Here is a 14,015-nt window from a genome sequence, read left to right as displayed (position 1 = left end):
TGCAGAACTCTCCAGCTCCATTCTCTTCAGACACCTGAGGCAGCACGGCTAGCAGCAGCTGAGACCCATTTCACCACCCAGGAGGGAGCACATCCCCTGCCCAGGCAAGAGGGGAGCTGGGGGCCTCCTGTCCCCTCCCTGGGCTCAGCTCCCCCACAGCACTGCCTCACTCACAGGACACCCAGCACCAAACAGCTCCACCACAGAGCCCCACAACAGCACAGCAACAGCCACAATTACAGCTTGGACATATTCATCAGTGGGAACTTGGAAAAAGGCTCAGTACCTTTGCCTTTCTGCTTTGTACGAGCTTGTGAGTTCATCAAAGAGCTTGCCGTTCATTTCCATCAGGGTTTTCAGCACGTTGTACACCAGTGCCACAATGGTTCTGAAACAGAAGGAGCACAGCCCTAAGATTTACTAAGTGACAAAATGAACTTCAGAAAACAAGCATTTGATTTCTTTTTTGGATTCCAAGCTTCTTATTCAAGATACACTACTGTAAGGTCAGGGAGTTTCTTGAACAAAATCCTCTCAAATTTATTAATTTACAGAGGAAATTACAGTATAGTTAAACATTTTTTGAAATGGCTATTTAATCTTAAATTCCTGACTTCTGTAATTGCACAGGATATGATTATTCATGCTGTGGCTCTACTTTAAAGCCATTAAATTATGTGAACCTTTAATAAACCAAGTTTTAACAACAACTCTGTAACATTTGAGCAATGAAATATGAGAGACTAGAAAAATAAAACTTCTGGCTTGTAGCTTCAAGAAGGCAGCAGACAAACCACAGGTTCAGTGTGGTTTAGCACAGCAAGGCTCTCCCAGCAGTGTTTCTGGGCAACAGGAGTTTTGCTTGAGAACTAGAATCAAGAACATCAGATAATGGATTTGGGTACCTCGGTTTCCTTAAGAGACTCACCAGCTTGAGCAACACTGGCTGTTACATGGCTGCCTGTATTCCTGCACTACCCTTCTTTTTGTGAAAGTATTCATATTTCAATAAACCATCTTAAATGTTGTGTTATCTCCTTTAAACCTACTCATCTTTATAGAAAGAAATAAAAACCCAATAAAATCAAATATTAAAATGCCTGTTATTAAGCCTAATCACTAGGCAAAAAGCAGGTAAAATGCCTTTTCTGTCTCCTCCCTCACTAGCAGTTCCCCACTGACTGCAAAGCTGCAGCCCTGTGACCTTAAAAGGAGTAAAAAAAAAAACCCCTAAGGAAATAACCAAAGAACCAGGTTTGCCTTTTCAGTGCACTCTGTCCATCATGGCACTAGGAAATCTCCCAGCTCTTCATGAGAGCCCTGAGCTCATTCTATTCAAAATGCACAGCAGCATCCTTTGCCTGTTTATACACTTATTTTTTTAATTTGATTTTTTTTTGGTACCCTGGCTTTCATGTGGTTTGAGGTCAAAAGCTTATTTAAGGTTTTGGTTTTCTGAGAGGAAAAGCTGGATGTTGACCAAGAAGTTGAGTCTGTATCAGACAACAAGATGGATAAAAGCATGTTTTGCTGCCCTCCAAAAGAGATTAGAATCAAAGGATTAGACTTTCTTCCCCAAACTTCCTTGTCCTAAAGTAAGCAATTATCCAGTGTCTTCTACTTCCTTCATAAAGGGCAACTTCTGCCTGCAGAGAGGAAAGAGGGACATCCTCCAAATTTGCTGAGGTCCCAAATACATTGATGGTCCAAGGACTATTCCCCAAAGTTCATGTTCCGTCTCAGCTGCTATGTTTGCAACTAGACACACCATCTAGATAAGCCCAGAATAATTGCAAAGCCTCCAAGGGCTTAGAACAGGACATCTGTTCTACTGCAGAGCTCTAGGAGGCTCCTGCTCACCCTGGCTTTTGCCTGTACAAGCTTTATATTCTGCATACTAACTTGCAACTTAATTCAGGGTGCTGGCACCAGCAAGCTTTGCTTTTCAGTATTGCAATACCATTACTGCTTTTCTCAAACACAGGAATACCAATATTTAACTTGTGGCACTAAATATGAAGTAAAGTAGTCACTTATTTCTCAGTCCTACCATCCTTTATAAGGGTTGCTATCTCTGATAGGATCTTTTCTTATCTCACTGATGAGCAATAAACACTTACGAAGACAGACAGCTGTACGCATCTGAAGTATTAAAGGACAGCAAAGCATAAACAGAAGCAACCCTTGGAAGTGGTTTTGGCCTAAGTAGCATTAATTTGCGTTTTGAACTAACACAAAGGATCAGATGTGATTACAATACAAAGATCATCATCCAATTTCCTCACACTTTTTCAATATGTTTCACGTCTCCATCATAACAGTGCAGAACAGTGAAAGAACAACACAACTGAACGTGACACTTGATTTAACACCCAGAATGTCATGGATCTCATCTGATTTAAACAAAAATGAGGTCACATTTACAAGCTCCCAATCCAAACCTGAAACAGTGGACAATTTATTTATGGTGCTACAAATAAAGTGAAACATTACATACGGATTCCAGTGTTCTTTGGAGATCTTGTACAAACTGCCAAACATAATTGGTAGAATTTTATCAATGTTCTCCTCAATCAGGCTAAGAATATATTCATTATTCCAGAAGTACAAAGCTCTTTCTGCAACCTGAAACACAAAGTTAAAGGCTCATAACAACCATAAAATAAGTTACCCTGAGGTTTACTTGGGTTTTTTTAATACTTATTTTATTTACCTGAAAATGTGAACTTGACACACTCTTGGATATTTGCTTAAATAAAGGCTCTTCTATTTTTTTGAATTGTGTTGGTTCTATAACATCTAAGATTTCTTCAATTTCACCTAAAAACATTACCTGTTAGTTTAGAAAGGAAAAAAGGATGAGAAAGTTTCATTATTGTAAACAGAAGCAAACAAAATACAGCTGATACATTAGTCATGAATCCTGCCAAGAACACTGTTTGTCATTACAAGGCATTTAGACATTCACAGGGGTTTTTTGCAGCCTAAAGAAGTCAATCATCACTCTCAGCTAACAGGTTACAGCTCTCCTCTTGGACTAATTTTGTGTAAATACTGAATACTTCACCAAACTGCTCCTACGGAAAATGGGGGTACACAGTTACAAAAAAAAGGGCATCTTATTTCAAGAATGGTTGCAGAGATTATCAGAGATCACCAAAGTAGCTTTTGAAGTGGTAAGTATTTAATTCCCATATAAAACTGCAACCAGCAGAACTCTGTAGCTGGCACAGAAAAATTTATCACCACTTGCAGAAAAAGAGACAACAGTGTTAAGGGACCCACTTTTAAAAAGTTTTTGGGGATGGAATCTGGTGGGACAAATCAAACTCTTGTTTTTTAAGCTCATTTTAACTACATAGAAGAAACCAGACTGTGTCACATGACAAAGGTGAGTGCCTCAAGAAGCTTCAAGAACTGCAAGTTTTCTGCAAGATCTCTGGAAGAGCACAGCAGAGAGGTTTGTCAATCTGCCCTAGGAGATTTTACGTGACAGCAGACACCAGAAATGAGACAAAACCAACCTCTTTCTGACTGCACGTTTTTGGCCAAAATTTGAGCAGGCCTCTGATTACCTGTATGAAAAACACAAACATGTTAAAGCACGACAAGTTTCTACTACCTACTAGATAAGAAAAAAAAAAGTACTGGTTTGCTTTTCCTTATCCAGAGGTTCAATGAAAACAGAATAAGCATCATTTAAATGTTGGTCTTATTTAGGTTATCAGAATAACTCAGACCCCTATTGCTTTGGGTGCCTGTGATTATCCATTCACACTCTGCCCCAGGATGCTGATCACATCAAAGCATCACAAAGAGAAATTAAACTCCCTGTAGCTAAATCTCATAGAATATTTTTTTTGTCTTCTACTCATCCATACTTGGGGAGCACCTGCCTTGGCATCAAAGGTTTGAAGCCTGAGAGGAAACAATAAATGCTGACAGGGCTCTACAGAGGAGCCATGGCCTCCAACTCTTCATTTTCTCTGCTACAATTTGACATGTTAGACTGGAAACTAAAGTAAGAAATATGTGAACTTACAGAGAAAATGTATTCTAGTATCTACATTTGAAACTACCTTACACAAGACTGGAAAAACAAAACCTTTGGGAAAATTAATTGGAAAGTACAGCCCCCAAGAGGAATGGAGGGAATACAGCAAAGAAAGGCTGGAGGCATTTTTCCTAGAAATAAACATCTCACATGGCATTTAAATTACAAAATGAATTCTGGCTTTTAAAAAAGGAAAAAAAAGCTGCAACTATGTTTATGCTTCTAGAATATTCTCAGAACCTTATAAATTTTCATTCTGTAGAAAGGACTTCTACTTTTTATGATACAACACCACCTAACTGATCATATCCAAAGGGAAAACTTACTCAACTATTTAAATACCTTCCATATTTGTTTTTTGTCACGTTGATTATTTTCTTCCTTCAGCTTTCCAGCTGGCTGCTTTAACAACTACATGGACTATCCAAAGTGGCTTTCCAGAGAAAAAAGTTAATAAGGCTAAAGTGCACTTCCCCAGCACAAATTACTGCAAGAATTTTTAAATGTATTTTGCTAGAGAAGAGACCCATATTCCCAACTTGCTAAAGAAGTAACATGTTCTGAGTATAACAGTGCACACCTCAACAAGATACCTATTATCCCTTGCTCCTCCTTGGAGTATCAGTTTCCAGCTTGACTGTGTCTTTACATTAAAAAGCTGATACCTGCACATTTATGTTCATGGATTGCTGCTTTTACTACACAAGATCAATATTCTTCCCTGAGCTACAGGATTCCCATGAAGTGGGTTACAACTGTAGGCACCTGCTGGAAAACTTAACTCATGTACAAGGACTGCACATTTAGCCTGATTCTTCCATGTAAAGGCCATTGCACTCAGCAGGGTTAGGTAACAAACTCCTCTTGTCAGCTCTGCAAACATCAGGGCTGACCTGAGGCAGACTACCATAGCTAAAAGAGCTTGGATTGAATGTCCTCCAAATTGACCCTGAGTGACAATCCCTGCCAGAAAAATAACAGTAAGGTATGTGTGAAGACAGCCTTCTGATGGAGTTCTTAAAATATTACTTGACCTAAAGCCATGAAAAATTTCCAATGCTATCTCATCAGCTGACCCAAATTTTAACATTTACTTTTCAAGCATTTCAGAAAGTTTCTTGAAGCTTCACTTCTTATCTTATTAACTTTAATTCCTTTATAAAACAACTTTTATATACGCCCAGAGTAACAACCAAGGCAGTGACTCTGCAGTGAGTTCTCGTGTCTTCTCCAGCCTGAATTCACCTTTAACTGATTAAGAAGAAACCACAACTGTATAGACCACAGTCCAGATGAGCCTCAGAACTGCACTGTGGCACTGCTCTAAAGCCTTGCCTTCTTCACAGCAGTTTGGGCTTGGATCCTACACCTCACTTCTGTAAATTTGTGTCAGGAAGTTCTGACCTTGTCACATTGTCACTTCATTCAATCTTGCAGGTTTTTATGTAACACTACACATTTTCTGCTCACATGTCAGCTTTAACTGTCAAAATGCCTGGGTTGTTTCCTCACTTAGCTTAAGGAATACAGGTTACACAATTCCTTTCTCCTCTCCCTAACCCACAAAATAAGCTTATTGACCAGTGTGGCTGGGAACACTGCAGCACAGGGGAAAACATGCTTCAAGCACACAAGGCAAATCCATAGATGCCCTCCACCAGCTACAGAATAACTGGTCAGCTGAAATGGCTGTGCAGAAAACAAGCTTCCACTGAAAGAGCACTCAGTGGAGATCAATGTTATTTTCCCAAAGCTGTTTATCTTTTTTTTTTTTTTCAGAAGAAAATGTAGGTCTTGCATAAGCTCCTTGTTTTTCTGTCACAAAAGGGGTAAAGTATTTAAATACCAACATAGCCCTAATGGCGATATTCCTGATTGTCCAACTAAAACCAGTTTCTTTTATAGCTGGCCTGATATCACTCTGTGTCCTCACGAGCTGCTGCACTGCCCTGAGCCTCTGTTCTTCATGGGCCCTGCCAAAGCCTGTGCATAAACCCTTTCTGGCTGAGCTGTCAATATGTATCACGGGAGACTCAGTCTGGCAAAAGCCCCAGATGCCTGAAGCACCTGAGTTTCGACTGCCAAGAGGCACCCCAGAAACTGAAGAGGACGGACAGAAACACCACATTTGGAATTTCAGAGTTCTTTCTGTCTAAATGAAGAGTTGTTATTCTTCTCAACTTTTATTTCAGGATTGTTTATTCCCTAAAATATTTCAACTTCATGCACTGGCTAAGCACAAGCAATCTGTACCAAAACCACTGAAATTTTAGTTTTTATGAGGAGAGCATACAGTCTCTCTCATGCTTTCTCTTTTGGGGTAGTTTGGTTGATACCAGAAGTTCAAACTTATAGTTAAATCTCTGCTCTATCTTGGCCACAAGTTAAGAGACAAGTGTCCTTTCAAACTCAGAATTTTCTTAACTATTCTAGATTTCCTTTCCACCCCACAAAAAAATTCTACCTCTCCATCTTTAATCAGGATAACACAGCATTGCTGCACAATTCAACAGATTACACTGCAATATTTAATTGAAATTAAAAATAGAAAGACATCCAACTGAAAAACACTTACAGGCTCTGTTAAAGTCGTATCTTTTTCCAGGAACTGTACAACACAATAGGCAAGCTGGAATGTAAGTCATATGGTTATTTAGTTTAAGCAGACACTGTTCGGACATTGCAGCACTACTAAATATCAAAACTTCTAATGGAAGCACTTCAGATCATGGGGGAGAACCCGACCCAAGACACCCCTACACAGCCATTTCATATTAGTCCAAACTAAACAAAACAGCAATTAAAGCAGCAAGATAAACAGGCCTGCTCGATCTTAAAAAAACTTCCCGCACACCAAAAATCATCTTTTCTTTTCAACCCAGAAAATGATTTTTAAGCTTGGCAGATACTTCCCTAACTCAGATCCCATATCTAAACAGAATTTTCTTAGCATCAACTCCTGCATCAATAATACAAAGCTATCACTTTCAAACATCTACACTGGAGTAAAAAAGGCCATACTTCCAGGAAAACCCAAGTTGTGACACAGGTTTGACTGAGCACACATTGCACATTGCTCAGGTGACATCTACAGCACACAACATTCAGTGTTAAGATTACAAGTGAAAGAATTTGAATATATTCCCAGGCCACAAGAGATGAGGCAGCTGCTGCCCAGCTGAGTGTTCTGTCCCAGCACAGCAATGGCCAACAAGAAACTATGGAAAGGGGGAAGGAGTGGGGAAGCACAATGTAAATGAGTCACCAGCACAGCTCTCCCAGCCTCTCCTGGTTTTTGTGTAGGGCCTGCTCAGGCCATTTAATGTCATATAATTACTTACAGTTTAGTTACTGAGCATGACATAGTTGAGTAAGTAAACAACCATCCCATGCAGAAACCATACAATAATGCTATTACAGAATAGTTACAATCTTTCTTAGATTCCATTACGACTGATTTTACAAAGTCACAGTGCTTCACAATATAAAACAAAGACAAAAAATATGTAATAGGCATCACATTTCAATACTCAGGATGCTTGAATTTAAGCATCACCTTTCTTTTTTTTTTATTATGCCAAAGCAGATAATTACAATGCTGTAATTGCAACAGGTCTAATTTATTTCTTTTGCCCTTAGGTTACTGATGCATTTCTATAGACTCAAAAAATAATAAATGTCACACATTAATCTCACAAATCCCATTATACATGTATATTCAGTAATGCTTTACTGTTCAAAGACACAAAAGACTCAAGCTTAGTTCATCTTTAAGGCTTTAACTTTTAAGGGTAGGCTCTACTTCACTCAGCAACAAAGCAACCAGGCCACTTGGGATTGCAAAGCAGATTTAGCAGTGGCTTAGACCTTTGGGTAAAACGAAACACACAGTGCTGTGCGTGCACCTGGCACCAGTGTTTTATGAAGGGATAGAAGAGTGGCCTGGTCAGCAGGAAAAATGTGACTTCCAGGTACAGCTGAATTAACAGGGGCCCTTTCAGTAGCCACAAACTGGATTAAATGTATCCCAGAAAGAAAGGGCAGCTTGCTGTACTGATCTGTCACTGAGGACACCTTTGGGAGGTGACTGGGCCCTTTCACTTCACTGACTCGTTTCATGGAGCAGCAAGGCAATAAACAATAAAGACAAATGATCTGCTTAATTTAAAACTTCATATGAGAATTAGGAATTAAGTGAGCTCTTCACTTGAGCCTGTTTGTAGACTATACAGTCACAATGATTTCACTTTAATTAGAAACCCATTTTCTTGTACCTTCAGTCTGTATGGAGCTGTATTAGTGAGCTAAGTTACAAAGCAAGTTTTAATTAGCCACAGCAGAATTACTTCCAAGTTTGCATCAACCATATTCAATACTTGTAGGGCCATATGTCTGGAAAGGATACAGATTCTTCCTCAAATGAAATGCTGAATGTCTGTGGCAAGTATAAGAATCAAAGTCAGCTGAAGAACTGCAACATTCTGACAGCGTGTCATGGATCTACATAATTCCTGGCTGATCCAGAGAGCTACTGTGCATTTCTGCTATTTATAAATGGCAACAACAGTCTCCCTCCCACCCCAACACTGGTGCAGCTTTAGAAATAAAAAAACACTTCTGAAATAAATATCTGGCCATACCCAAGGTTCCTTTACACACAGCACTTAAGTTACATAAAGGAAATGACAACAGCACAAGGCCCTGGGATTAAATGAAGCTTAAAGTGTGACAAGACTACAAGCAAAAATGCTTACAACTTCAGCTGATACTTCTTTGACTCACTGGTACATTCTTTCACTTGTAATATATGCCGAATATCTCAAAATTAACATTTAGATATAAGATCTGGAAGACTTTCTCAAAAAGTGGCTGAATTTGCAAACATTTTGGAATATTGATATTATAACACATAGTGTTTTAAATTTCATTAGTTTCAAATGTAAATACAAAAACCCCACCACTCTTAAAAATAGGCAAAAGCTTACCTGTGCATGAAACAAAGCTAATCCCTTTGCAGTATGCATGGGAATCAGAACTTTCATAAGGAACTGTTTGTGTTCTGCTTTCAGTGGCAGTGCAAAACCATTGATAATACTGAAAACATGAATAAGCAGGATTTATTTTTATTAAAAATATTTTTTTTCCTAGAAGTCAAGAATTTCTGTAAGTTCAACTGAAACTCCATTTCTGATTCAGTTTTTAAACCTGATTATATTGAAGCCATAAAACAGCTCTACATGTGCACAATCTTTGAAATACTGGTATAATGAGAGTTTAGACTCTTGGTAAGGAATACCAGAGAACCACCCTAGAAGCTAAATAATACCCATTAGATGAGCTGAAGTATTTTTATCATCCATTAAATAAAATCATCTACAGTAAGTCCTGCTGTCTAATTGTAAAGCTTAGACAGATGTATCAGGAAGCTGATCCATTTCACCCACCATCACTAGCAACTTGCAGAGAAAAAAGATTATACAATTTTACCAGTGCACTTTAAACACTTGTTTTGAGATTGCTGAACAACCTTTCCTTTCAAAAACAAAGTTAAAAAGTTGTCTCATTCATTCAGTCCTCTCATACGTTAGAGAGTTGATGAGCTATAGACAAAAGTCCTTCAGGAAAAGGTTCGTTTCTCTTGCCCCTTACATTTTAGGCAAAACTGAGAAAATAATGGGGTCCCTATCACTTGATTTTTCATGAAAATTTCTTCCACAATAGCTTCACCATATTTGTATTTTAGTTAGACCAATTTTCTACTGTGAAATGCATGACAGTTTTGGAAAGGCAGAAAAAAAACTACCAGAGAAAAACTTCCAAGTTAAATTGAAGTTAGTGAAATAAAATTCAAAAAAAGGCAACTAAAAAACCCTAGCACTTACAAGGCTTTCCTGAACAGAACTGAAGGAAAACCAGCCTGCTGAAGATTAAAACATTTCATCCAGCACGAGGGCAAAAGTTAACATTCATTTTCTGAATCAAAGAACAAGTCATATATCAGGCAGAAGAGAAGCAAAAGTAGATAGGTCTGACAAACAAGGAGCCTTGAGAAACATTTTTTGCCTGTCATCTTTAAAACTTGCACTGAAAAAACAGTAATTTATTCTGTGTCCTAATTTGATATTCATGTGGTAACCCAGACAGTATTAGATTATCAGTGACTGCACTTCATCACTCCTTACTGTAATAATTCTCTTCCCCCTCCATTCCCAAAGCAGAAAAGCTGAAGCAAACATTCACAATAATGTTTTATTTTTTTTTCTGTGTGAAATCAAACTTACCTTCCTAATATCTCAAGGAGTTCAGCAACACCATTGAAGTGCTCTGTTTCATATATAAACCTGTTACCACAAAAGACAACCATCAGAATTTGCCGCAGGTGCTCACAGATTCCAAAGAAGTAACTTTCACTAAGCTTCAAATATTTGAAAGCAAGATCACAGACCAAACACAGGTCTTTCATTTCAAGAATAAATCACTGCAGACCCAGACTGTGAAGGCAAGATAAAATATTCCTCAACCTAGTCACACACAAACAGAGCATACCTGAGGAAAATGTTGTTTATCTGTTTCCTGATGAATGCTCTTAAACCGAGGAATTTTCCATAAATTCTATGAAGAACTGTCTTTAGGAAATCACGTTCCCGTGGGTCTTCACTGTCAAAGAGCTCCAACAACTTCAAAAATTAAATTGAAATGTATTACTTTTGAAAGACTTAGTTTTGTTTTGTTACTACCTGATTTGAATTTTATCTTTAATTTACAAGTTTACATTAGGGAAAAAAATAAAATCAGTTTATTTTGTTTAAATGTCAATAGTAGATTTTCAAAATTGCATTTTTAATTAAGTTGATTTTTTCTAATAAAGTCAACTTCATTCCTCTCCTGTGTACAACAGACACCGAAGTCATTCCGGTAACTATTATATTATCAAAACAAAAATGCAATTGCTAACATGAGATTATCAAACTGTAGGTAAGTGGTTTACACTTGTTACTTAAGAAATCAGAATTAATCAAATCCATATCCTTTATCTACAATTTTGCAATTAAAATCCTTTACTGCTTGTCTCAAAACTTGTGTCTTGATGGCCAAACAAAAGCATTCCTATACGAGAAATTTTACAATTAAGGAGGGGGATCATAGAATAAGCCCAAGTATGCAATTACTAACCAATTCCCTATTAATAGAGACTAAATGCTGCATAAGATAACAAAACTTTCCACAAACATTTTTCTTGTAGAAAGTCTTCCAAGGATACAGGAAAGACCATGCTCACTGAGAGACATTAAAAAATACTCCATTCATGTTACAGACCATAATTTTTGTAGTTTTTTTTAAACTCTGCATGGCCAAGCAACAGCATATTCAGAAATGTTAGCTGCCTTGAGCAAGTCAGTAACAGCTCAACCAGTCACCAGAGTCTCCTGCCCAGGTCTGAGCTTAGGTATGTCTGTACCAAGCAGCACAAGGGACTGGAAACAGCTGCTCAGGACCTTGGTTCAGGCTCATTTCAATTTTATATTTAGCAGGAATTTCTCAGGGTCACTACTCCACGTTTTTTCCCATATATAGCTAGCTGTTGGTTGCATTGTCTCTGTCTTGTACTCTAGAGAAAGATCAAGTGAAATGTCAGGAACAAACTCTGCAATGCTGCTCTCAAGGACTACAGGTCAATTTGTAAAGTGGACACCCATAACCAGTAGCTCACCAGCAGCCTCAGGCTTAAATTTTGTGTGTAAGTTGAAAAAAAACTGAGAAGAAAACATATATACAAGAACAGCAGAACCAGTTAAGTGGAAATTAAATGAAGGTGGGGGGGGGGAAAGCATCCATCCTGTGGTTTTACTTTTCCTTGCTGTATTGTGATGGCCTGCCAGCACTCACTCTTCAGATACTGAGCAAACAAGTATTTTGACAAACAAACATTTCAACACAGTGAAAAAATCCCCCCTGAATTCACCTTGAAACAAAAATTGTTATTGCATTCTACACCGCAATTCCCTGAGAAGTCATATTTAATACGAAATCTCACTTCATTTTCTGGCTCATAGCTGCTCTGCATGGTAAAGCATGACTTTCCTAAGTAACTTCTTACTTGATTTTCCTTCTGTGGTTAATACACAATAGTAAAGAGAATTACACGATCTAGGCACAAGTAAGGAGGTGATGAAACACATTTCATGTACAATAAGTACATGAACTTTTAACAATAACAAAGTTTGCTGTAAGTTTTCCCATGGTTAAAAAAATTAAAAAACAAACAGAGAAGGACTACAAAAATATAATTACCACATTGTTGATTTGGCTGGAATTAAGTTACAAATCATGAAAAACAGAACTTTACAAATTCCAAATATCTTGCATTGCAAAGCATTGAGGTTGAGATCTGAAAACAAAGTGTTCCTGAACTCACTAAATACTGTGGTATGATGTGCTGTTTATTTAGTGTTTGGCACTAAACCACTGCTGCACCAACTGAAATTTACCCTGTGTCAGCAGGAAAGCTTTAAGAGTCCATCTGATATCTGATAAATTAAGCTCAAGAGGTGATCTTTAAATCCCACTTTCAACTTTAACACTCCCCTCTTACCTGCTGTACAAATCTCTGGTCGATGTATCGCTTCGCAATGCTGGGCTGAAAATCTGGGCTCTCCAAAAACCTCAGGAAAAACTCATACACCAACTACAAACATGGAAATTAAAATTCTGAAGTTAGTAAGTACACCATAACACAGATCTCAGCCTTGTCAGCACCACCAAAGCCAATGGGACTATTCACATGCTCAAAAAGTACAAAAGGAATCAAAGCTTAACACATCACTGCTTAACCACAGTTCCAGCTGGAATTTACTGAAATAATTGCAGTAAGTACCCAGAACACTTTAATTCCCAGGAGAGTCAAAGCTTAATAAATAATCTACTGAAAATACCACTAGTGGACAAAAAAACAAGTTTTAAATGTTACATTCCTGCCACGTTAAGAACTTATTATGCAGAAATAGGTTACCAAACATTGAGCAGACCTGAGAGTTAAATTAAGTGCTCTAACATTACATAATTTCTTAAAGAGATGAAGAAACATCTACTAAGTGTACCTGAAATTAAGTTTTGACCACAAACTCTGAAAATGGGAAGTTGTATTAAAACAGCTGAATGAATTTACAGCAACTGAAAGAGTTCAGATTAAAATTAGGCTTCTATATAATGGAAACTCAATTATAATATCCATTATGGCTTGTAGCATATTATTTCTTCCTAGTTCAAGTTCCTATTTGCTACAATCCCACAATGCCCAGAGATAAAAATCCTGACAAGAGATAGAGTTACCAAAGGCCTGGGCTAGCAGAGAGTGGCATGAAGAAGCCAGAGCACAAGTCCCATATTTTGGGGTTCGTCAGAAGTCGAAGACAAAACACTGCACTTGCATAACAATGGCAGATTAATAAAGAACACAGAAGGCACCTCTTCACTAAGACAGAACTGAGAGGAAAGATGCCTTATGCTTAGATGACATTCAGAGTTGTTCATGTTCTCAATGCCAATTTCGTAACTCCGTATAATTAAACAGCTGACTAGTAATAACACTACAATGCAATTTAGGTACATAATGCCATCACTGACTGGGCTTCTAAATAAAACCCATGCAGAGCTGTGCTCATACTCAAAGGCATGAATTTCAACTATTACCACCCTGAGTACTTAACTAAACTGAGAGCCAACACCTGAGTAATTCATAATTATAACTAGGAACCTCACTTGAGAAAAATGCATGACAGTAAGTACTTTTATGCAGAACATTTGAGCTGACAGTTACTTATGCGTAGCCTCAAGGAGGGTGTGCTGTATCTGCAAAGCAGAGGCTCAGAAACTCAAGCTACCCTTCATTTTGTCCCCCTCTGACAGACTGCAAGAAAAGCTTTTCATATCAGCAGTTTACACAGAATAACAGGATTGTTGG

At 38.0% G+C, this 14,015-nt stretch overlaps 1 protein-coding gene across 1 annotated transcript in view; it reads right to left on the bottom strand.

Moving 5' to 3' along the window:
* Positions 1-14,015, bottom strand: part of PPP2R5A (protein phosphatase 2 regulatory subunit B'alpha) — a 41,682-nt gene that overhangs the window by 1,665 nt on the left and 26,002 nt on the right. The window contains exons 4-12 of the mRNA XM_038130927.1: positions 12,648-12,740; positions 10,601-10,731; positions 10,336-10,395; positions 9,040-9,148; positions 6,630-6,683; positions 3,525-3,575; positions 2,714-2,833; positions 2,498-2,625; positions 287-388 (exon numbers count right to left, since the gene is read on the bottom strand). Of these exons, the coding sequence (XP_037986855.1) occupies positions 287-388; positions 2,498-2,625; positions 2,714-2,833; positions 3,525-3,575; positions 6,630-6,683; positions 9,040-9,148; positions 10,336-10,395; positions 10,601-10,731; positions 12,648-12,740 (848 nt within the window). The remainder of the gene's footprint in view (positions 1-286; positions 389-2,497; positions 2,626-2,713; positions 2,834-3,524; positions 3,576-6,629; positions 6,684-9,039; positions 9,149-10,335; positions 10,396-10,600; positions 10,732-12,647; positions 12,741-14,015) is intronic.

This window comes from Motacilla alba, chromosome 3, assembly GCF_015832195.1.
Source record: "Motacilla alba alba isolate MOTALB_02 chromosome 3, Motacilla_alba_V1.0_pri, whole genome shotgun sequence".
Lineage (NCBI taxonomy): Eukaryota > Metazoa > Chordata > Aves > Passeriformes > Motacillidae > Motacilla > Motacilla alba.
Note: the sequence above shows the minus strand (reverse complement) of the source record. Positions and strands in the feature narration are given on the sequence as shown.